Source organism: Mobula birostris, chromosome 31, assembly GCF_030028105.1.
Source record: "Mobula birostris isolate sMobBir1 chromosome 31, sMobBir1.hap1, whole genome shotgun sequence".
In the NCBI taxonomy this organism is placed as follows: Eukaryota; Metazoa; Chordata; class Chondrichthyes; order Myliobatiformes; family Myliobatidae; genus Mobula; species Mobula birostris.
In genome coordinates, this window is record NC_092400.1 from 6,030,697 (window position 1) to 6,054,377 (window position 23,681).

Consider the following 23,681-nt stretch of genomic DNA (forward strand, 5'->3'; position numbering starts at 1 on the left):
TCAGGATCAGTTATAATCCCTCAACCATCAGGCTCTTGAACCAGTGGGGAAAACTTCACTCAGGTTCACTTGCCTCATCATTGAACTGTTCCCACAATATTTACCATTTATTTATTTATTATTATTTTCTCTTTCTTTTTGTATTCGCACAGCATATTGTTATTTGCATATTGATTGTTTGTCCGTCCTGTTGGGTGTGGCCTTTGATTCTATTGTGTTCCTTGTATTTACTGTGATTGGCTGCAAAAAAATGAATCTCAGGGTTGTATATGGTGACCTATGCTGTATGTACTTTCCGAATAAATTTACTTTGAACTCTGAAACGCTGCTTTTGTTCATTTCAGATGCATTTTTCAGATTAATTCCCCTGGAGGAAAGGATTCATAACTTGAGGTTTTCTAAAGCTTGTTGGCATTAGTTAAAACATTTGCAGAAAGATTGTCAAACGGAGATATTCTCCAAAAATGAGGGAACTATCATTGGCAGGATATTGCAATCTTGTGAGACTCTTTGTGTAAATGGATATCAGATTTCACATCATTCACTTTCCTTTTTGATGTTTCTTTCAGTCACTTCCTGTGGGGTTTTGGTAGAGCCCAAGAATGGGAAAAAGAAAGGAACTGTTTACTTGGTTGGATCCACTGTGAATTTTACCTGTAACCAGGGCCATGTTATCTCAGGATCGTCCTCACACACCTGTCTGCCAAATGGCCAATGGAGTGGAGAACCTACCTTCTGTATATCTGGTGAGATAGTTCTCTCTACCTAATTCAATAGGTTTCAACAGATATATTTAATGCTAGAGAAATGTACACAATATACTTCCTGAAATTCCTTTTCTTCACAAACATCCATGAAAACAAAGGAGTGCCCCAAAGAATGAATGACAGTTGAACCATTAGAACTCCAAAGCCTCCCCCTCCCACGCACAAGCAGCAGCAAGGCAATGACCTCACCTCCCCCACCAGCAAAAAAGGGTCAGCACCTTCCACCGAGCACTCAAGTGTGCAGCAGAGCATCAATGGAGAGGAATAAGGAGCCAACGTTTTGGGCCGAGGCACTTCATCAAAATTGGAAGCCGCTTTATTCGAAAAGTTTGAAAGTTAGTGACAGCAGTGTCACCAGCATTAACTGCAAAGCAGAAGAACTGGAATTTTTTTTGCTACTTGTTTATTGTTCAAAGGGGTGCAATGTGGGGAAGGACTGGGTCGTCGCGGGAGAACACGGATCATCGGGAGCAGCGTGGGTTGTGTTTCCAGAGACCTGCGCCATTTTGGGGCCGACTCTCTGGGTGCAGAGCTCGGAAAAAGCAATGCAACAGACTTTCAACATCATAAATCAGCGAGTTGTTTGTTATGTCTGCCCTGTCGCTGTGAAATGGGGTCACCTATTTTTCCCTTATTAGGTCTGTGGTATGTTGAATTATCCGGTGAACGAGTAGTCTTTGGGGTACTACAAGTCTGTGTCTTTATTGATGCTTTGCTGTACACTTGAGTGCTCGGGAGCGCCAGTGTTTTTTTTGCTGGTGGGTGGGGGATGAGGTTGTTGCCTTCTGCTTGCGCGTGGGAGGGGGGAGCTGAGGAGGGGCTTTGGGGTTCTAACGTTTAACTGTCATTCATTCTTTGGGGGCACTCTTCTGTTTTTGTGGATGTTTGTGAAGAAAAAGAATTCCAGGATGTATATTGTATACATTTCTCTGACATTAAATGTACCTACTGAGATATTACTTGATTAACGGGAACTCTTCTTGTTTTGAAAAGAGAACATTTTGGGTATCGTGTTGGGAACATTGCTTGCTGTGTTTTCCCTGGTGATGATTGGAGTGATCTTGTTCATTAATGAAAAGCGATTGAAGAGGTGAGTAATCATTTCATGAAGTGCTTCACTGTTGTTATTTTATTAAAATCTTTTTTTAACCCTCCAGCCCTTCCTTCAGCTCCTCCTTCCACAAGGAACTTGTTCTGGGAGGCTGCCCTGATGATTCAACCTCTCAGTGGCCCCTTCCCTGTGAGATCCTTCTAAAAAGCAGGCACAGAAACGGGGGCTTCACGCACCCTGACCATTGGGCTCTCTTGCAAGGCAAGGGGGACTGGCACAAAGGAGGTGGGTTGCACTTAAACTGGAGGCTCACCAGTATCCTTGCAGGGAGTTTCATTAGTGCTTAACCTAACGTGGCACATCACGGGGATCTGCAAAAGTAAGTCAGCAGGTGGAGAGATTGAAGAGAAGATAGAAGATGAGGGTAAGTCAGTTGAATGAAAAGAACATGCAGGTCTGGATTTATGAACATGGTGGGAGTAATAATCGGAAATTTGTTTTAACGCACGGAATATAATGGATAAGGCAGACGAGCTTGGAGGCTGGAGCAGCACATCTTGAAGGAGGAAGGCTGGAGTGTTTGGGGGTATTTGATTTCCACACTAATCACACAGGCTTTTGTTCTGTACAGGATAGCAGAAACGGCCACTCTGCCCTTTGGGTCGTCTTGCTGATTTGGTACAATCACTTTGATACCTTAAATTCCTTCATCCCTTCAACCCTCTAGAATTAAGAAATACATCTACCTGTATCTTGAGTGTATTTAGTGACTTGCTCTTCACTTGCCCTCTAGTCTCCCCCCCTCCCCCTCTACCTCTTTCCCCATCTCTCTTCTCTCTTTCCCTTTCTCTCCTCTTACTCCACCCTTTCTTCTTTCTACCTTCTCCCTCTTCCCCTCTCTATCCCCTTCTTTCTCTCTATGCCCCCCACTGTCTCTATGATTATGTCTCCCATTCCTCATCAATTCCTTTTTTCTTTGCCCAACCCTTCACTGGTGGGAAGTTTGACTTTATACTTCCGCGTACAGGTTCAGCCTCAGACTGGAAAACTGGGCAATGCGTAAACAGGCCATTGGATGTGGTAGTTGATCACTATGTTACATTCAGGGATTCTAACACTAGAGGAATTGGTTTGCATTTAGCACTTTGTGTACTGCCACATAGGTTATCATAGAGATGATAGAAAAGGGGAGAGAGACTTGTCGATTGGGGGGGGGAAGGAAATTGAGGTGCAGAATGAAGTAGACAGAATAACCCCAAATCAAAATAGTAAGTATTTCAAACCTGACCTTTGATGATCACAAAGAGTAGAAGGTGGGAATAGCAGAGGTGTAGTAATATGTAATGGGTAAATTTCACTCACTTCCAGGCTGCTTATTCATTCTGTTTTCAGCCAGACAACCCTACAAAACTTTCTTCTTTCTTGTCATGAATTTGAATTTCATTGCACTGTTTCCATTAAGTCGTTCTCTTCTTGAAACACAACTGATGAAGTTTCTCTATCTTCCTTCTCCTGACGTCTATATTCTTAATGATGGATGCTTTAGATTATCGAAGCACAGTTATTGAATTGACCTTATTTTCCTTCCTATTCCTATAGGAATCATTTTCTGTGCTTCTTGACACTTGGACTGAGGTTGCTTCTAAGGGAAAATATATCCCTTTTATTTATCTATTATAGAATGTCAAACAGTAAGGCACAGTACTGACCTTTCAGTCCACAACATTTTTCTGACGTATATAAACCTATCCCATGATCATATGGGGGAGCAAACTTGGCAGGTGGATTGGCCTAATTCTTTTTCCTATGTCTTATGTCTAAAGATAATATCTAAACTCCTGAACCTTGAGCACCCAATTCTCTGTAATGGCCAAGTCATTATTCCATGACTGATCCATAACCGAAGTTCTTAATACTTTTAAACCCATACAACAGATTGTGGTTATGCCCTATCCACTGCCTATTCTTCCTTGCAGTCATCTACATATTGCATCTACACTTATACAAACTGTTCCATCATCTGACCTAACAATCTGGTTCCTATGTCCCAGCCAAACTAGTTTAATCCCTTCCCAACATCTCTGGTAAAGCTGCCTGCAATGACATTGGTCCCTCTCGAGTTTAGGTATAACCCATCCCTTTTGTACAGGTCGTACATGCCCCAGGAGAGATCACAATAACCCACAAATCTGAAACCCTACCCACTGCACCAACTCTTCAGCCACACATTTATCTGCCAAATCATCCTGTTCTTACTGTCACCGGTACATGGCACAGGCAGTAATCCAGAGATGACAACCCTGGAGCTCCTGCTTTCTAGCTTCCTTCCTAAATCCTTAGATCCACTCTTCAGGATCTTTATACTTCATACTTTATACCTTATTGTCGCCAAACAATTGATACTAGAATGTACAATCATCATAGCGATATTTGATTCTGCACTTCCCGCTCCCTGTATTACAAATCGATAGTAAATATTAAAAATTTAAATTATAAATCATAAATAGAAAATAGAAAAATGGGAAGTAAGGTAGTGCAAAAAAACCGAGATGCAGGTCCGGATATTTGGAGGGTCCGGCCCAGACCTGGGTCAGGATCCGTTCAGCAGCCTTATCACAGTTGTAAAGAAGCTGTTCCCAAATCTGGCCGTACGAGCTTGTTTCATCTGTTTCCTAGCTATGTCGTTGGTACCAATGTGTACCATGACTTTTGGCTGCTCACCCTCCTCCTTAAGAATATTGTGGACTCAATTCAAGGCACCTTTGACCATGGCACCTGGGATGCAACATACCCTCTAGGAGTCTACTTCCCCTCCACTGAATCTTTTCTCTGTTTCCCTCACCAATGAATCCCCTTTCACTACTGCTCTCCTCTTCTCCGTCCTTCCCTTCTGACCTACAGAGCCAGGCTCAGTGTCGGTGCTGTGCCTCCCCCTAAGAGTATCCAAAGTAGTATACTTTTTATTGAGAGGAACAACCATTGCCTATATCCCTTTTCACTTCCTGCCTCCTGAAACTTTGGTGTGACTACCTCCATGTAACTCAGTCCATCAACATCCAAGGTGATCTGGAGTTCATCCTGCTCCAGCTCCAGTTCCCTAATGCAGACTGCAACGAGTGTGGCTGGATGCCCTTCTTGTAGGTGTAGTCATCAAGGACACTTGAAAACTCCCTGACTTCCCACATCATTCAAGATGAAAATGACACTGCCCTGATTTTCATTCCAACTGCTCTACCTGTGCAATAAGAAAGAAAGAGGCCTTACCAGCACCTCACCTTGACCTCCACTCACTTATTCTCCCTCTTGAGCCAAAACCACGAGGTCCCTTTCTTACACCGAACCACTCCTACAATGGCCATTCCACCTGAGTTTATCTTTCTTTTAATTGGCAGTTGTTTCCCAATTAGCCAATCAACTGATCAGTGAGATCTGCTCTTTGAACTCCTTGCCGCTCTCACTGTTGTGAAGCGTTACCCTCCGGCAACGAGCCTTGCTCCACGAAATCCTTCCCACTCTTGCTCTCACTCCTGTAACCTGAAAATGATTGCCTGCTAAAACAGCTTTGTGGACCAGGCATCCAGTATGATATGTTCTGCTGTAGCTCATGCTGAGCAGTACTGTACAGCTAAGCAGATGATTAAGCACAGAAAAGCGGTAGAGAAATATCTTTAAAAGAGAGCATCTTGTCTTGATCACAGAACAATTGGATATTTTTCTTTTATTATAGCCTCTGCTTCCTTGTTTTGCCACATCAGGTTCTACGTTTCTCTTCCTGAATTCCTCAGGCTGTGTTAAAGCTGATCCTCTTTATTAATTCTGCATATCACAGACATTTCTTGCATTTAATACAGCTTAAAAAGAGATCACACCATCTACCTTGTTTTGCTTTTTCCTTGAAGGAACTATGCAATACAGTAAACCATGCTATACTGCTGTTTTTCTGTAACTTGACAAAATAATTTCTTTTCTAGCATTTAGCTAATTCCTCTTTGGAAGTTGAAAAGCAAAAAAAATACAGACCTGAAATAAAGGGCAAACGTACTGGAGATGTTCAACAGTACAGTCGGCATGTGCGGAGAACAAAACAATTAATGTTATTCCTATAATTTAGCTAAGCCTTTAATTCTATTTCTCTCTTCATGGATACTGCCTGACCTGCTGTGCACCTCCAGCGTTTTCTGTTACTGTTCTCATTTGAGAGCTTTGTTGTAGATGCCTCTATTAGGCAATGTGTGTGAACTGTTACTCAGTTGATGTTGCCAAGTCTCTGTAATGTTATTGTTGAGAGTGAAGCCTTTTGGAATCCAACAAAGCCTTTTGGGCGGGAATGAATGCCTTCTGTTTAACTCTCTTTTAGAGGATTATGGGAGTGTTCCCTCTATCCCATTCAACTTTGTTTCTCACTTAGACATAGACCATGGAAACCAGCCCTTCAACCCAACTCAATCATGCTGACTCGGTTGCCCGCCTTAGCTATTCCCCCATCTGCTGACATTTGGCCCAATCCTGTCAAACCCTGTCCCATGCTCACATTTATCTAGATGGCTTTCAAACGTTGCTAATTTTCTTGCCTCAATCACTATTTCTGGAAGCTGATTCCAAAGGCTCACCACCCTTCGTGTGAAGAAACTGTCTCTGACATCCCTTTTAAACCTCTCATTTCTGATTTCAAACCTGTGCCCTCTTGTTTCTAGCACCTCCTCCCTAGGAAAAAGACTATGTGCTCTCACTGTTTTTATCTTATATACCTCCATCAGGTGACCACTCAAACTCCTATGTTCCAGGGATAAAGTCCTAGTCTATGCAATCTCTATAACTTGGGCCCCTAAGTCCAGACAACAGGCTTGTAAATCCACATTGCAATAGCACATCATAACAGAATTATCACAGCAACCATGCACCAGGATGTGCTTAATGTGTCTGTAAAGTGCTTTGGGACACCCTGAAGTCACAAAAGATGTTTTTTAAAATGCAAGTGTTTCTTTCTTTCTTTCTTTCTAGATCATGTTGACTCATTATGGAAAAGGCAAAAACCCAGTGGCCACACATTTTAATTCCACATCCCATTCCCATTCTGACATGTCTAACCACGGCCTCCTCTGCTGTAAAGATGAAGCCACACTCAGGTTGGAGGAACAACACCTTATATTCCGTCTGGGTAGCCTCCAACCTGATGGCATGAACATTGACTTCTCTAACTTCCGCTAATGCCCCTCCTCCCCTTCGTACCCCATTTGTTATTTATTTATTTATATACACACATTGTTTTTCTCTCTCCTTTTTCTCCCTCTGTCCCTCTCACTATACCCCTTGCCCATCCTCTGGGCTTTCCCCCTCCCCCTTTTCTTTCTCCCTATCTCATGATCCTTTCATATCCCTTTTGCCAATCAACTGTCCAGTTCTTGGTTCTATCCCTCCCCCTCCTGTCTTCTCCTATCATTATGGATCTCCCCCTCCCCCTCCCACTTTCAAATCCCTTACTCACTGTTCCTTCAGTTAGTCCTGACGAAGGGTCTCGGCCTGAAACGTCGACTGCACCTCTTCCTATAGATGCTGCCTGGCCTGCTGCGTTCACCAGCAACTTTGATGTGTGTTGCTTGAATCCTTATCTTTCTTCTGGTTCCTTTGGGTTCTTTTTCCAATTACCTTAGATCGATATCCTCTGGATGTTGGAGGTGTGAGCTGTGTCCTCCGGTTATCAACCAACATAGAACTTCTTCCCTATCTACTTTATCCTCTGTTCTCATGTATGTGAGTGCCCTGCTTAATCTTTTACTGGTTTCTCAAATCATTTCACGTTAATTGCAGATTTGGCTGGAGATCACTAAGGTAGGGTGCTGTTTTCATTTCTGTCACTGTTTTCTTTTGTGATAACGTGAGCCTTGTGATATAATGGTTGCCTTAACTTCCTTGCTGTAAGTGATGGGATGGGCGGGGGGGTGGATCTCAGTTCTCCACATTTGGCAGCCACATTAGTGATCTGTTTCTCTTCTCCAGTTGTCTGTAGCCGATCACCCTCAGTCTTTGGATTTAACTTTTTGTGGTTCTCCAAGTTATTCCTGGTCCAGCGACACTTCAGTTATATGTTCAAATCTTTCCACTTTTTTCTCTGTCTCTGTCATGTGTTCCGACCAATAACCTTCTCACCTCTCTGCACACCATTGATTCTGGCATGGTGCCTCTAATTGTCCTACAATGTGCTGCAGATGATTCACCAATGGCCACCATTCACATTAATTTAAGATTAATGGTCACTCAGCCAAGATAGAGACAAAGCACTGGTATTTATAGAACTCTTTCTTAGCTAATTGATCACCAGATAAAGCAGGAACCTACCATACATCACAGTCTGGTATTTATCATATTGCAGGGAGTAATGCCACTCAATAAGATGGTTTCACTGTGGGGACAGAACCTTGCAGGAAATGCCTGGAGGCTGATGACTAGTGGTGTCCTGCAGGGATCTGCTCTGGGACCCTTGCTCTTTGTCAATTTTATAAATAACTTGGTTAAGGAGGTGGAAGGGTTAGTGACTAAGCTCTCAGATGTTACGAAGGGTGGTGGTGTTGTGGATAGTGTAGAAGGTTGTCGCAGGTTACAGTAGTACATAGGATGCTGAGTTGGGACAAGAAGTGGCAGGTGGAATTCAATCAGGAAAAGTGTGAAGTGATTCAGTTTGAAAGGTTGAACTTGAAGGCAGAGAACAAAGTTAATGGCAGAATCCTCAGCAGGGTGGTCCAAGTCCAAAGATTCCTCGAAGTTGCCATGCAAGTTGATAGGATTATTAAGTAGGGTGTAGTGTGTTGGTGTTCTTTAGTTGGGGAACTGAGTTCAAAAGGTGCAAGGTAATGATGTACTGTAGCTCTATAAAACTCTAGTTAGATCACACTTGGAGTATTGTGTTCGCTTCTGGTAGTCTCATTATAGGAAGGATATGGAAGCTTTAGAGAAGATGAAGATTTTGCTGCCTGGGTTGGAGAACATTCTTTACATGTAATGGCTGAGTGAACTAGGGCTTTGTAGTGAAGGAGGATGAGAGGTGACTTGATAGAGGAACGTAAGATTATAAGAGGCATAGACAGAGTGGACAGCCAGCTCCTTTTTCCCAGGGTGTCAATGGCCAATACCAGAGGACATCTTATTAAAGTGAGTGGAGGAAAATTTGGGGGAAATATCAGAGGTAGGCTTTTTTATTCAGAGAGTGGTCATACTGTGCTGTACTGTCCATGTTCTATGTTTTGAAATAACTTCCAATTGTTGAACAAAACCTGTAAGCAGATACGTTCAACTCTGCAGGGGTTCCCAACCTGGGTTCCATGGGCTCATTGTGTAATGGTACTGGTCCATGACATAAAAAAAAGATTTGATACTCCTGCTCTAGCGAGATAGCTAAGTGTGTTCTGACTCATGGATTGGGGATAAAATTCCCAGCTGGGGCAGAGTTCTCTCCATTGTTCATTTCTATTTCCAGCTGTCTTAGAGTGAGAAGGAAAATTGTCACCTCTATGGGATGAAAGACAACTGTAGATTTGTTCAACAAAAAATCTATGCAAGTTAGAGATATGAAGAAGAGGCAGGGAGGGTCTGGGTAGCAATGGTGGAGGTTCACTGGGGGCAGTCACTGTGACTAGCCATTGGACAGATTTGCAGTTTAGTCGCAACGCTCGCCTCTGCTTTGCTGATCCAGACACAGCAGGGTGAGTTGCAGTGTTAGTACGTGTACAGCTGGGGGGAAATTAGGGCTGTTGGAGAATAAACAAGGATGGAGGGTCCTCCCCCTATGCCCAGAGTGGACTATTTGCAGCCGGTCACCAAGGGCTATGATGGTATCCTGACCATAGAATCAGATATGCAGAAATGGAAGGCACAGGTGTGGAAATGCTTCGATCTGTCCTTCAGGCTGTTGGCAGTAAGGTAATCAGCACGCCAAAATGACTTTCTGGGATTGATGAAATATTAAAATCTCATCCCAGCATGATTCTCTACTTTCAGTGTGATATCCTCCTTGTTGAATTGAGAATTGCCAACAACGGCTCTAAGTTACAAACCTACTGATTCAATTTTTTAATAAATAAATTATTTACGGGAGTGTTGCATACTATTGACGTCATCGCACATAGGAAATTGACTCCTATGACAGGGAGAATGGAGAGCTTCTTAGCAGATGGGATATCAGGAGGGAATGGGCAAAATACTGCAAAATATATGCAATATATCTTTATTGCTGTCAAAAGCATAAAAAAAGGGCACTAATGGATCTGTATTCTAGGCTTCCAAGACAGCATTTCTTATTACAAGTGGGAAGCTGCCAATAGACCCCAGGATAAACCAGGTATTTCAGGATTACAAAGGTCTTTAATAATGTAAAGTAGTCCAGTGGCCACCAAGCTAGAAGATAGCAGTGAACCGATACACTTTGAGGCCCTCTTCCTCCATTTACAACATTCAAAGACAAAGTCAAGTTTATTGTTATATATAATATATGCAGCAGTGCATTGGTAAAGCTTATGTTGAAAATGTTGAAAGGACTAGATAGGGTGGATGTGGAGAGGATGTGGTATCTAGAAGGGCGCAGTCTCAAGATTGAAGGGCGACCCTTTAGAACAGAGGTAAGGAGGAAGTATTTTAGCCAGAGAGTAGTAAATCTGTGGAATGCTCTGCCACAGACTGTGGTGGAGGCCAAGTCCGTGCGTAGATTTAAGGTGGAAGTTGATCGTTTCCTGATTTGTCAGTGCATCAAAAGACAGGGCGAGAAGGCAGGTGTATGGTGTTGAGTGGGATTTGGGGTCAGCCATGATGGAATGGCGGAGCAGACTCGATGGGCTGAATGGCCTAATTCTGCTCCTATGTCATATGATCTTACGGTCTTACTTGCAGCAGCATCACGGACATATGGTGTCATATGAGCAACATCCACAAAAAAAACTTAAATTAAGCATAAGTTATGCATAATCTTTACAAGAAAGGATACAGTTGGAACTATTGCAGTGTGAAGTGATCAAAGTAGTCAGTGTTGCTATATTGAAGTATTGATTAGGATTGTATTGGTTTGTTAAAGAACTGAATGGTTGAAGGAAGTAGTTGTTCTTGACCATTCCAACTATTTCCTTGGCTCTCATTGACTTAGCGATCCCAGGGAAGTGCAGATAAAGGAGTGATAAGAGTGAAATGTGCTGGCGACCTGGGGGTTGTCAACACTTGAACATGGAACATGAGAGGGAATGTCCACTATCACAATTTTTCCCTTGTTGAATTAATCTAAATGCCAGTGAATGGTTTCTAACTTTCCTCTGTTGCTCTCACGCTGAGGAGCAACAAATGCCTCGGCAACATTTATTCCATTAAAATACAATATGTTGAGGTAAAATATGTCTCTGTTTTGTCCATTTTCCATCTTGGGAAAATGTGGGGGAAAATAGATCAATTTTGCTTGCATGCAATCTATATCCGCTTTAAGTGACACCATATAATGCCACCCCTGAAATGAAGACTGGGAATTAATTGGTGAAAAGCTTTTTCCAGATTACAGACTTTTCTCGGAGATGTGGTACGGAACCCTGTGTTCATTGGGTTCCCAATGCAGTAAAACCAACAAAAAAGGGAGGACACCACCAAACGTCTCAGTGCATTTTATAAACCCACCTTTTTGGATCTCTGTAACGCCGCTGGCAGAATGACTAGCAGCAACAAGGGAACAACTGAAGATGTTTCCAGCCAATAAAGTGCAATTTTATTACAAAGGGTTAGAGTGTATAAAGGGAAGTCAGAATAAATCTCCAAAGGAGGCGACCTCAATGGAAGAGGAGATCAGGCAGAACGTAAGACGATAGGCAACTTTCCCCATCCTTTGGCAAAGATCGGTTCCATGTGCCTGTGCTCCTTCAAGCCCTTTCATCTGATGTCATTCATGCCATAACCTTTCTCTTAACTCTGGCACCTGTTGGCACTGTGGGTCAGTGTGAGGGCAACTGAGATGCTTTGCCCTACAGGTGACTCCTTTGTTATAGAGTGGTCAGCGGGCGACCTGCTACTCCTCGGGTATGGATGGCTGTGGGCTCATGTTTCCTGCTGTCCGACAGACTTTGCTTACAGTTACCCCCAGCCCAAGCCTCACCCTGAAGGGGCAGTTGTGCCACATATAATCTGGCCATGGAGTATGACGTCTGCCCTCTTTGACCACTTTTCCCCTCACCCAAAACTCAGTCAACACACGCACAAAATGCTTTAGGAACTCAGCAGGCCAGGAAGCATCTACGGAAAAGAGTGAACAGTCGACGTTTCGTGCCGAGACCCTTCGGCAGTCCTCCGGCATTTTGTACGTGTTGCTCGCATTTCCAGCATCTGCTGATTTTCTCTTGTTTGTGACCCACAGCTCAGTTGCTGGATAGCAATCGAATATTTTAAGTCCTCCTGCTTCATCCTCGCGCCCAACGCATACTGTACTTATTCCTTAATTCCAGAGAGTTTAAAGCTAATTCGAGTGTCTAGACTTCAGTCCAGCTTATTCTTTGCTCGTGGTGGATTGAGTCTAAGATTTTACTGTTAGAGCAATTCAGTGCCATACTTTAGTCACTTGGCCATTAGTGTGGCTATCCCATGTGTCAAAAGAGTGCTACAGTAAAAGATGGCTTTAATGGATGATGTATTTCCATGCATGTTATAAATCAGTTGGAATAAGGGAAAGAATATTACACCGTATCATTATATTTAACATTTATGAGCTGGTTACAATTCTGTGTTTGCTGCAATATTATTAATTAATCAATCATATAGAGAATGAGAAATGGCTGGTTCGGAACAACATGTCCAGTGCTTCATAAATAATTTCCCTGGCCCAATCCTGCTTAAGCTATTGTTAGCGAAGGCTAAGTAAGCAAGACTCAAATCATTTTAATGATGAGAATATCTTCCCTTGCTCTAAAGGAAAACCAAACTGGAATTTATTTGAATCATCTCCATGGGAGTTGATCGTTTTCTGATCGATCAGGGCATCAAAGGATGTGGCAAGAAGGCAGATGTGTGGGCTCGAGTGGGATCCAGGATCAGCCATGATAGAATAGCGAAGCACACTCAGTGGGATGATTGGCCTAATTCTGCTCCTATGTCTTATGGTCTTAAGAATAGTCCAAAGTGCTTCGAAGCCAGCAAATATTTTTTTGAAGTGCATTCACTGTTGTGCAGGCAGGCTAGCAAAACATGTGTTAATGGTCATGCTACCTAGAGGCTCTTGCTGGCCCAGCTGTGGTCCTCTGTTTAGTTGTAGTGAGATGTGGAGTTGACCGTAGTAGGTGGTGGCCGAAAGCGATCTGTGAGTCCCTCAGTAATTTGTTGGACATAGTTAACATAAATGGTGTTTTCTACCTGCTATGCCCCATCAATAAAAAGGTTGCAGGTTGGATTAGGTGAATTCGATAAGCAATACACCGATGATCCCAAACGTGTGTGGACTAGCCAGTACTGTGTCACTGCAGGCTTTGACCAGGACAAGAAAGCAGCTTACCAAGATTAATAACTCATCCTTGATAATAGCTTATCAGGACGAGCTTTTAATTTTGATAAGCTGCTTTCTTGTCCTGGTCAAAGCCTGCAGTGACACAGTGCTTGATATAATTCATTTGCCAACCACTTTAAGTGGTTATTAACCTTGCGGAGCTGTCGAGGAGGAAGACAGCATGAATACCACAGGTGCTTGGGGTTTGAAGACCACACCTGCTCCTGGTGCTGCAGACATTTACTGCCAGCAGGGAGAGAGTGTAAGTAAGGATCAGCAGACAGGGGTTGGTGAGGCTGGGGGTGACAGGGGGTTCACCCACAACAATCAGTAAGGCTCATGTGTAATACTGTCTGATTCACAGCTACTATACTATATGGATTTGGTGCAAAGCCATTACTGAACCTCTTTAATAGTCAAAGCAAGTCGTAACTCTACAGACAAATGTTTCTAACAAGCACTTTAAAAGCTTTTCCTCCTGCACCTGACTCTGTCAGCCAGTCAACCCCAGCACTTGCCCCACTCCTCTCCTGATGTCTTTATATCAGCTTTTTCCCCTCAACTCTTTCAGCCGAGATGAAGGGTCTCACAAGTACTTTGACTGTCCTTTGCCCTCTACAGATGCTGCCTGACCTACTGGGCTCCTCCAGCAGTTTGTCTTTTGCTCCAGGTTCCAGCAGCTGCAGTACTTCTGTCTCGACTTTTAAAGCTGTAATGCCTGTCCACTTTAGTTTTAGCTGTGTTATAATTTGTGATATTTTAGTTTCTTTGCATTGTATTGTCTTTGTACATTTTACTTTTGGTTTTAATTTAATTTTCAGCAACTTCAAATTAAATATGGTTTACCAGGACATTAAAGTGGTGTTGAAATAGAATGTAAAATCTAGTAAGCATTTTACATAAGATCCATAACATTTCACACTAAGATGTATATGAAGACTTTAGGACAGATGACCAGATGTACGGCCTCTAAAGTAAATTTTGAAGAGCTTCTAAAAAAGGAAGTGTGAGGCTATGGTTCAAGGCAGCGGTAGAAAAAGCAATGAATGTGGGATGCTGGGATGGAGGAAGTTTGCATCTGGATTTACCCAGTGCTCTCAGAGAGTTGTAGCACTGGACAAGGTTACAGAGAGTCAGGCTGAAACCATGAATGGATCTATAAACAAAGATGATAATTTTATACTCCTCCTCTTTACATTAAATGGTGTCTCACTGAATGTATTCCTCCAACAAAGTAGCAGTTGGAGGGCGATGAGTAGGAAGACAAGACGCCACCTCCATGCCTGCACTCTATTGAGTGTCAGATCACTGATCCATGATTAGGTTCCCCTAGATCACCCTGGTATGCAATTTGCAGTTTGTAAACCCTTCCATCTGCTCATAGTCTTCCGTAATCTGCAGTCCAATGAGATTGTTGGAAATAAAATCACAAAGATGGGAATGTAATGTTTGAATACACTATTAGCACTATTGGAAAGATGGTGAAACGTGCATGACCCATGAAGACAGTGGATCTTACAGAAGAGAGTGTGGAGTGTGTAAATAACTCTATTGAATGCCCAGATATGGAACTACGTGAAAATGTGTGTTCAGAGATTCTCTCCTGCACACCACTGTTCTAACGAGTGGTTATTTGAGTTACTGTTGCCTTCCTATCGGCTTGGACCAGTTTGGCCATTCTTCTCCGATCTCTCTCATTAACAAGGAATTTTCACCCACAGAATTGCCGTTCATACCATTCTCTGTAAACTCCACAGACAGTTGTGTGTGAAAATCCCAGGAGATGAGCAGTTTTTGAGATACTCAAACCTCCCCATCTAGCACCAGCAGTTCTTCACGGTTAAAGTCACTTAGGTCACATTTCTTCACCATTGTGATGTTTGGTCTGAACAACAACTGAATCTCTTGACTGTTTCTTTGTGATTTTATGCATTAAGTTGATTAGAAATTTGCAGTAACAAGCATGTATAATAATAAAGTGGCCATTGAGTATATATGTCCATGACAAGAAATTTGAAACTTGAAATTTGGAAAGCAGTACCTCATTAATGTGTGTGACTTCTTATTTACAGATGGCTTTCTTACTTCTCCGCCATTGCTAGGAGTTCAGTTGAACACGACATTATTCATCAACGTCCTTTCTGTTCATTTTTCAGGAAAAAGGCCAAAATGGCTCAAAGTTCCTTCCAGAATCCCAATGCAGGGAAAGCTGAAAATTTGTAGCTTTCAAAAGAAAACACATCTCCCTAGCGTTTGCAGTCTCTTGTGTCCCCCACTACCCTCAGCTTCAGCATGGACAGACACTTTGCCTTTCCGTCAGCCCAGTCTGCGAGATGGATCTCTTTCTTTTGACTTCAGAAGTCTTCAGAAAAATGGAAAGTGGACTTCTCAGATGGAATAGGATAATCTCTCAGGCAGTTCTGGGCACTACCTGAGAAATTAACTGAAGTGGTGGCCTGTTCAAATGATCATGTCCGTAATACCTGACCAGCTAAAATTTTCACTAACGTTTGCTTACAATGGTATAAATACTAGACTTTAACAGATTGCTCAGTACAAGGCAGGATTTATTGACAAGGCTGGGAGCATTGGCCTACCGTATAGTTTGACTTTGCCCTTTCTTCACAGGATGTTGGGAATCTTTAGTTCGTCTGTTGCAAAAAAGTTAAGTGTTAATTTTTCCAACCCTGTTGCTCGTCCAATTCCCTCACGCTTCAGATTTCAATTTCATTTGAACTTTAAAAGAAAATCCACCCGAATCACTTCATTTGTCTAAGTCTACTGCACAAGGCTAGCTTAATCTCCAAAACATGCAATGACTCAACACTCCATCTGCAGAAACAGGCATGTCATACGTTACTGTTGTTGTCCCAAGCAAACGTAGGCACAGCTCAGGTGAGCTGTGCAATGAAGCTCTCCCAGTACTGCCCCAACAATATGGCTACATTTCCAGGCTTGCTGAAGATCACACCTATAAAATTCCATTCCTGACAACAGGTGTTCCTGCAGCTTTTTGAGTGAGATTACTGAAACGTTGTTGAAGTGATTTTTTTTATATCTCTGGCTTGTGAATTTACTTTTTTAATCAAGATTCTGCCAGCTATGTTGAGTCAGACTTTTAGTCCCTCAGACTGAACTGAATTCAGGGATGGTGGTCTATCCTCCCCTGCCTATCTGTATTTCAGCTCTTAAATAGGATCATATTTTTCAAAAATAGTATGGTTTCCTGAAAAATGATAACATATCTTGCTATCATTGTTAATTTTTGTAGCAATATGATCCAATGGATATTGCAGGTTTTTTTAAAAGTTCTTGACTAATGGAAGAATTTGTTTTATTCATTGTCTAAGTCAACATTATGTGATTTAATGATGCATAATTGCTGATCAGATTAAAAGCAACTGAGATTTGTATTTTACTGTGACAAATATATTTGTTTATTTTGTTGAATTGCCTGTTATGGTGATATGTGATTCTTGTTTCTAAAGTGGACTTACTGTTATTGCCCATTTTCTGAACCCAAGTGTCTCCAAGCTTGGTGTTGTTCAGTCAGGAGCATCCCAGAGAGAGGGTGCCTTTTTTCCATGAAGGGTCTTTCTGAAGAGGTTACCCCTTATCAGGGATCCAATTTCAATCATAGGGTGCCACTTAATAAGTGTGATCAGAACCTTTCCTTAAAAAAACAACTTAAACAACTTGTAGTCTGATTTTAAATATGACGGTGAAAAGACCATTAACTATTTCAGCATTACTATTCGCATTTATTTCAGAATATAGCATTACATTTTTTATTCAGCTGTGCATAAGGTGATATCTTGAAGATAATAAACACAGAAAAATGGCACTAAGTTTATAGTCAAAGTTGAGTTTAATGTCAGATGCACAGGTACAATGAAAAATGTACCTGCAGTAGCATCTCAGGCACAGTGTGTCATTTCCATCCAATTACTACCGAAGTAGCTGAAGTCTCTCTTGATTGTTATCCTATCTTTTTACTTGGTTCTCTAACTTCCTCCACATTTCTTCTGTAGGAAGCAAAAATTTAAGGTAAAAGCTCCCCCAACATTGATGGCAAATAGATAAGAGAAAGCAAGTAAATGACCATTTGACTGTGGGCATGTATCCCCAACATGATAACAATCTCCAGCGTCAAAAACATAATGAGCACATGTAAATAGAACTACTGCTGCATATCAATTATTGCATGAATCATGTTGTACAGCTTCATAACTGCTGAATAATTAAGCATTAATAACTTACATTATTTATAAAGATTCCATGAGGTTTCAGATTCGATAAAGGACTTATGCAAAGAGATGGGTGGGCACTATTGGAAATCATTGATAATGTTCTAGTACTTATTCACTGATGATTATTACCTCCTATATCTTGATGGCATTGGCATTGTCATCAGTCAATTTGTACAGGCCTTTAACAACCACCTTGGCATTAATTTTAACTTTCCTTTCTAATCTCACAAGTGCCATGAAACAGAAAGTATGCCCTCCCCCATTCACCATTCTCCATTCCTGTTTCCCCCTCTCTCCTTAACTCCTTACCTGCCCATCACCTCCCTCTGGTGCTCCTCCTCCTTCCTTTTATTCCACGGTCTTCTACCCTTGCCTCACATTCCCCCTACTCCAGCCCTTTATCTCTCTTACCAATCAACTTCCCAGCTCTTTATTCACCCCCTCCCTCTCTCCAGGTTTCACCTATCACCTGCCTCCTTGTACTTCTTCCTCCCCTCCCCCCACTCTTACTCTGACTTCTCATCGTTTTTTTTTCCAGTACTGATGAAGAGTCTCAAGCCGAAACTTCCTCTGATGACCCTTTTCCATAGATGCTGCCTTCCCTGCTGAACTCCTCCAGTATTTTGTGTGTGATACAGTATGCCCTGGTAGTTTTACATGCATGTCTTAATTTGTAGTTAAAAAACAACTTCTTTAAGCCTGGTTTACAATCAAGTAATGAGAGCAATCCTACAGATAAAACTCTTTGGTATCTCCCGCGAGCTATTTTTAAACTCACTCTGGAGGCTGACTTCCAACTATTTTGAAAACTTCTTTGAGAAGTTTATTTTCTCTTCTGAGTTAAGCAAAATAACATCACTAACTCATTCTACGGGGTTCTCAGTAAAAAAAAAAAAAAAATTCTCATAGTGAAGAATGAAGAATAGCAGAATAAGAACATGGTTTGTACTAAAGGGACAAAAACAGATGGCTTTCATGATGCAGGCATGACTTCCAAGAATGGAAACAGCTGGAGTAACAGCAGAAGGAGGTACATGGGACGTGAAGGTAAAAATGATCAAGGGAGTGCAAGATGGACAATGTCCAGTGTGACTTGTTACAGAAAAGGTTCAAATGACTGAAGCAGCCGGAACCAATAACGTAAAGTGAACTCATTGTTGTTGATCAGCTGACACGTAGGAATTTGATACCACTTGTAATAAAAGGAAAGCATTCAGCCCAAAGTGACTGAAAGGAACTAAAGCTCCTGTAACAAAACATGTTATCCATTTTCTATTGAGCTACTGTAGTTTCTTTGGCTGCCAATGTAAGTCTTTATTTATGAAACGTCTCAGTGGAAAATGGCTAAAAGCATCAGCCACTCAGGTCATACAAGGTTAAAGGACAGACAATGATTGGACCAAAGGGAAGAGGCAGGTGGGGTGGGGTGGGAAGGAGAGGAGCAGAAGATTTATATTTCACCTTTGCACAACCTCAAAACATCTCAAAGGACTTTGAAGTCACATTTGATACTTCAGAATTTGTTGTTGTGTTGATGTTTGTTACACGATGTGACTTCTGCATGGAGATTGGGCAGTACAGTTTACAAGCTTCTGTTGTCAGCATCAGGGTCTCCCCGATAACCACATTTCTGGCATTTTCCTCCAAAATTGCTCCCAGTTTTCCATGGATCTTTCCATTGAGCTTTATACTATCATGTATTTCAATGAAAGAAAGTAGGACGCAGAAAGAATGATAATGACCAGGTAGTCTGTTTTAATAATGGTTGGTGAGCAGCTGGACACTGGTGAAACCATCCAAGCTTTTCTTCCAGTGGTAGGATGGGTACGTATAATTCTTTCCTGGGATGATGAGATGTGGGGTTCATTAGCAAGGCCAGCAGTTCTAATTCCTAAAGTCCTATTTATTTATTTATTGAGATACAGTGTGGAATAGGCCTTCCTGGCCCTTGGAGCCATACCGCCCAGCTATCCCCAATTTAATCCTAGGCCAATCCTGGGACAATTTACAATGACCATTTGGTATGGCTTTGGACTGTGGGAGGAAACTGGATCACCTGGAGGAAACCTGCATGGTCACGGCGAATGTATAAACTCCTTACAGGCAGCAGCAGGAATTGAACCTGAGTCGCCTGTACGGTAAAGAATTGTGCTAACCGCCACACTACCGTTCTAGTGAGAGGTCTCCTTTAACTGTCATAACGATGTGTACACTGTGTAAGTAGATGGAAGTTTAATTTAGCAATTTCTCCAATGGCTGGCACTTCCAATAGTCCTGCATTACCTCCAGAATGCAGAGCTTTGATAACCCAGCTTGACATTCACCTGTCTAGCAATGGTCACCTTGTAAAGGCTTATCACAGCATCATCTACAGTTGTAACAAGTACAGCACACGTGGACTGTCATTTTGTTCATATATCTTTCCAGTGAGGCATTGTGACACCTGAGATTTCAACGAATTGGGATTGGCAAATAGAAATTTTGTAGATGAACATTTGTCTGATAAGAGATTCTGCTCTCACTTCTAGCATCAGCTATTTTTCCTGAAACAATTTTTAAAAATTTACTATGTTGATTCCCACAACTGTTTCTTCTCTATCTGTGCCCCATAGGTTACATACTTCACAAATCTCGCTACTTCACCAATCCACTGTTTCAAAATCATGGTCTCTATCTTGGTGCAGTTAACTCAGTCTTGCCCAGAATCACCAAATGGTGTCTGCCTCCTCTGCACCACTTCCTCACTTGCCATTATCACATCTTTCAGCTTGGAATATTGACTTATTATTAGTTTTTTATTGTCACATGTCGCAGGATAGAGTGAAAAGCTTTGTTTTCATGTGCCATCCTGACAGATCACGCCTTACATAATTACTGTGCATGAAGGTAGTAAAAGGAAAACAGAATTCAGAGAAAGTGCAGCACAGGTAAACAGATAAAGTGCAAAAATGATGACAAGGTAGATTTGGAGATTAAGAGTCCAAAAGTTCATCTTTTAGCATACGAAAGGTTCTTTCAAGGGTCTGATAACAGTGAGATAGATGCTGTTCTTGGATGTAGTGGTTTGTTGTCTCAGGTTATTTTTTAATCTTCTGGAGAGGGGAGTTGAGAGAATAACCGCTGGGGGAGGGGTCCTTGATCATGTTGGCTACTTCCCCGAGGATGGGGAGGGTATGGACAAAGGCAATGATTGGAGTTGGTTTGTGTGATGACCTGGGCTGCATTCACAACTCCCTGCAGTTTCTTGGGGTCTTGGATATACTGTCAGTATGCATTATCCTTTTCTCAATTAAGAGAATAAGATAAAGTAAAGTAATGAATTCTTCAAATAGATACGTAATAAAGTCTGAATGCTCTTTACTAAGCCAAACCATCCAAGAAGATCTAAATAATTGAATTAACTCCTCTGAGCTGAGATAATGGGAAAATAACCATTTTAATGTCTCAGGAGAGGAAAATAAAATTAGCATTGCTTCCTGTATCTGATCATTGTGCCTTCACCCCTTTGCCAATAACATAGACAACCTTTCACGCAATAGGCGAATATTATTCATACACTATACATAGAGGCAGTTCACCGAACACGTCGCATAGCCGCACCGCAAGTTGTGACACAGTGACACAGTTAGTAGAGCCAGTGCCTCTCAGTGCCAGAGACCTGGGCTCAATCCTGACCTTGGGTGCTGCCTGGGTGGAGTTTGCACGTTCTCCCCATGACTGGGTGCTTTCCATTCACATCCCACGGCAATTCAGGTTGGTTGGCCAACAGCCACCGTAAATCACCTCTAGTGTGTGTGAGTGAGTGACAGAATTTGGCGAGGGTGGTTGATAAGATGAGGAGAATTAAAAAAAAGAGATTAGTTTTGGAAGAATGTAACGGAGTACACTCAGTGGGTTGGAGGGGATCTTTCTGTGTTGTGTCTCTCTGTGAGTCTCTGGCTCTACATCAATGAATGGAAAGCCATGAGCAGCAAGCCTGTGACTTCATCCCCTGTGAAGATGGGCATGACCAGAGCAGCCAGGAAATCTCAATAAATAAAACCGCTTCTGATGATTTGTACTCAAGTAGTCCCAGAGCTGATAGTTGATGGACTGTTAGTCCTGCCTGTACAGAACCTCTCTGTAATAGACTGCATCAAAAACTAAAGGAGCTGGTGGGGGCAGGGGGCAAAGCACAGATAAAGAAATGAAGATCTCTTTCAGTGGATTGGCACACAATGAGCATCCAGGAAATAGTTCTAGGCTATAACACTGTCCCAGTCTAGCATTCCTTCAGATGATTCCATGGTGGTCAGCAGTGGCCACTTACCTCCTGTATCCAATAAAGTGGCCACCAAGTGTATGTTTGTGGTCTTTTGCTGCTGTAGCCCATCCACTTCAAGGTTTGACAGATTGTGCATTCAGAGATGCTCTTCTGCACACCACTGTTGTAATTCGTGGTTATTTGAGTTACTGTCACCTTCCTGTCAGCTTGAACCAGTCTGACAATTCTCCTCTGACCTCTCATTAACAAGGTGTTTTCACCCACAGAACTGCCACTCACTGCATGTCTTTTGTTTTACGCACCATCTTCTATAAACTCTAGAGACTGTTGTGCATGAAAATCCCAGGGGATCAGCAGTTTCTGAGATACTCAAACCACCCCATCTGGCACCAACAATCATTCTACAAAGTCACTTAGATCACATTTCTTCTCTAGTCTGTCTGAACAGCAACTGAACCTCTTGACCATGCCAGCATGCTTTTATGCATTAAGTTGTTGCCACATGATTGGCTGATTAGATATTTGCATTGGTGAGCAGGTATACAGGTGTACCTAATAAAGTGGCCATTGAGTGTATATCTCCATAGTAGGAATCTATTGTAACATACTGTAGTCGAACGGCAGTTCTAGTTGTGGGGCACTGATACAGTTACATGACCAGTGCAGAGTATCATCCAGTGGTGTCAGTCCATAACAATATTTCACAACACACAATGTAGAACACTGATATATGGTACCAACCCATTTTATGTTGAAGGATATTAGGTTACTGCATACAATGGATAGAACTGGTCCACAGCAGCACATTATATTACACACAGCGTTCTCCTATTTCATTGTTCGTCTATTTTAGACAGTCCTTTGTCACCGATCTATGTTACAAGCCCATTGTATACGTACCATGCTATTTGAAAGTCCATTGCTAAATCATTAAAAGTCTCTACATTATGTTAATTAGGAGTCTGCACTAATGTATTAGGATCAGTATCATATTTACTATCACTAACATATCATGAAATGTGTTGTTTTGTGGCAGTAGTACAGTGCAGGATATAACATTTGGTATAAGTTACAAAATAAATAAATTATAGCAATGACAAATAATGGGGTAGTGTTCATGGGTTCATGGACCATTCAGAAATCTGGTGGCAGAGGGTAAGAAGCTGTTCTTAAACTGTTGAGCATGGGTCTTCAGATCCCCGTATCTTCTCCTTGATGCTAGTCACGAGAAGAAAGAATGGCTCAGATGGTGAAGGTCTTTAATGATTGATGCTACCTTTGTGAGGTGCCGCCTCTCAAAGATGTCTTCAACGGTGAGAAGAATTGTGCCCTTAATGAAGCTGACTGCATCTACAACCCTCTTGCGATCCTGTGCATTGGCGGTTCCACACCAGGCTGTGATGAAACCAGCCCACGATGTTGTGCCAACTTTTCAACCTACTCCAAGATCAGTCCAACCTTCCCTCCCACGCAGCCCTCCATTTTTCTTTCATTCATGTGACTATCCAAAAGTCCCTTAAATGTCCCTTAAATGAAGGCAGAGAGTATCAGGTATGGTGATGGTATTGGGTTCACTGTATAGAAAGCCTTAAACTCAAAAGGAGATATTAACCCCTATCCAATACAGATGTCTATGGGTGCTCTTACTATAGGGAGATTATACTATATCGACCTACTCTTCAAAGACTTGCTTACTTCCCTGACTAGTATCTGCAGCAAAGTCTAGCTGCCAATACTTACTTCTTGAGTGGTGGGTTTTCCCAGCTAACGAAGCAGTTTAAACACAGTTTATTTTATTTTTAATGATACACATTTAACTTTGACAAAAAGTTCTTAACACACATTTAAAACTCATAGA

At 42.0% G+C, this 23,681-nt stretch overlaps 1 protein-coding gene across 2 annotated transcripts in view; it reads left to right on the plus strand.

The window, feature by feature from the left end:
• Window positions 1-17,050, plus strand: part of susd2 (sushi domain containing 2) — a 99,058-nt gene extending 82,008 nt beyond the window's left edge. For both annotated transcript variants that reach the window (XM_072247502.1, XM_072247503.1), the window contains 3 exons: window positions 570-746; window positions 1,761-1,857; window positions 15,466-17,050. In XM_072247502.1, the coding sequence (XP_072103603.1) occupies window positions 570-746; window positions 1,761-1,857; window positions 15,466-15,532 (341 nt within the window). In that variant the 3' untranslated portion in view covers window positions 15,533-17,050. The remainder of the gene's footprint in view (window positions 1-569; window positions 747-1,760; window positions 1,858-15,465) is intronic.
• Window positions 17,051-23,681: the final 6,631 nt, after the last annotated feature.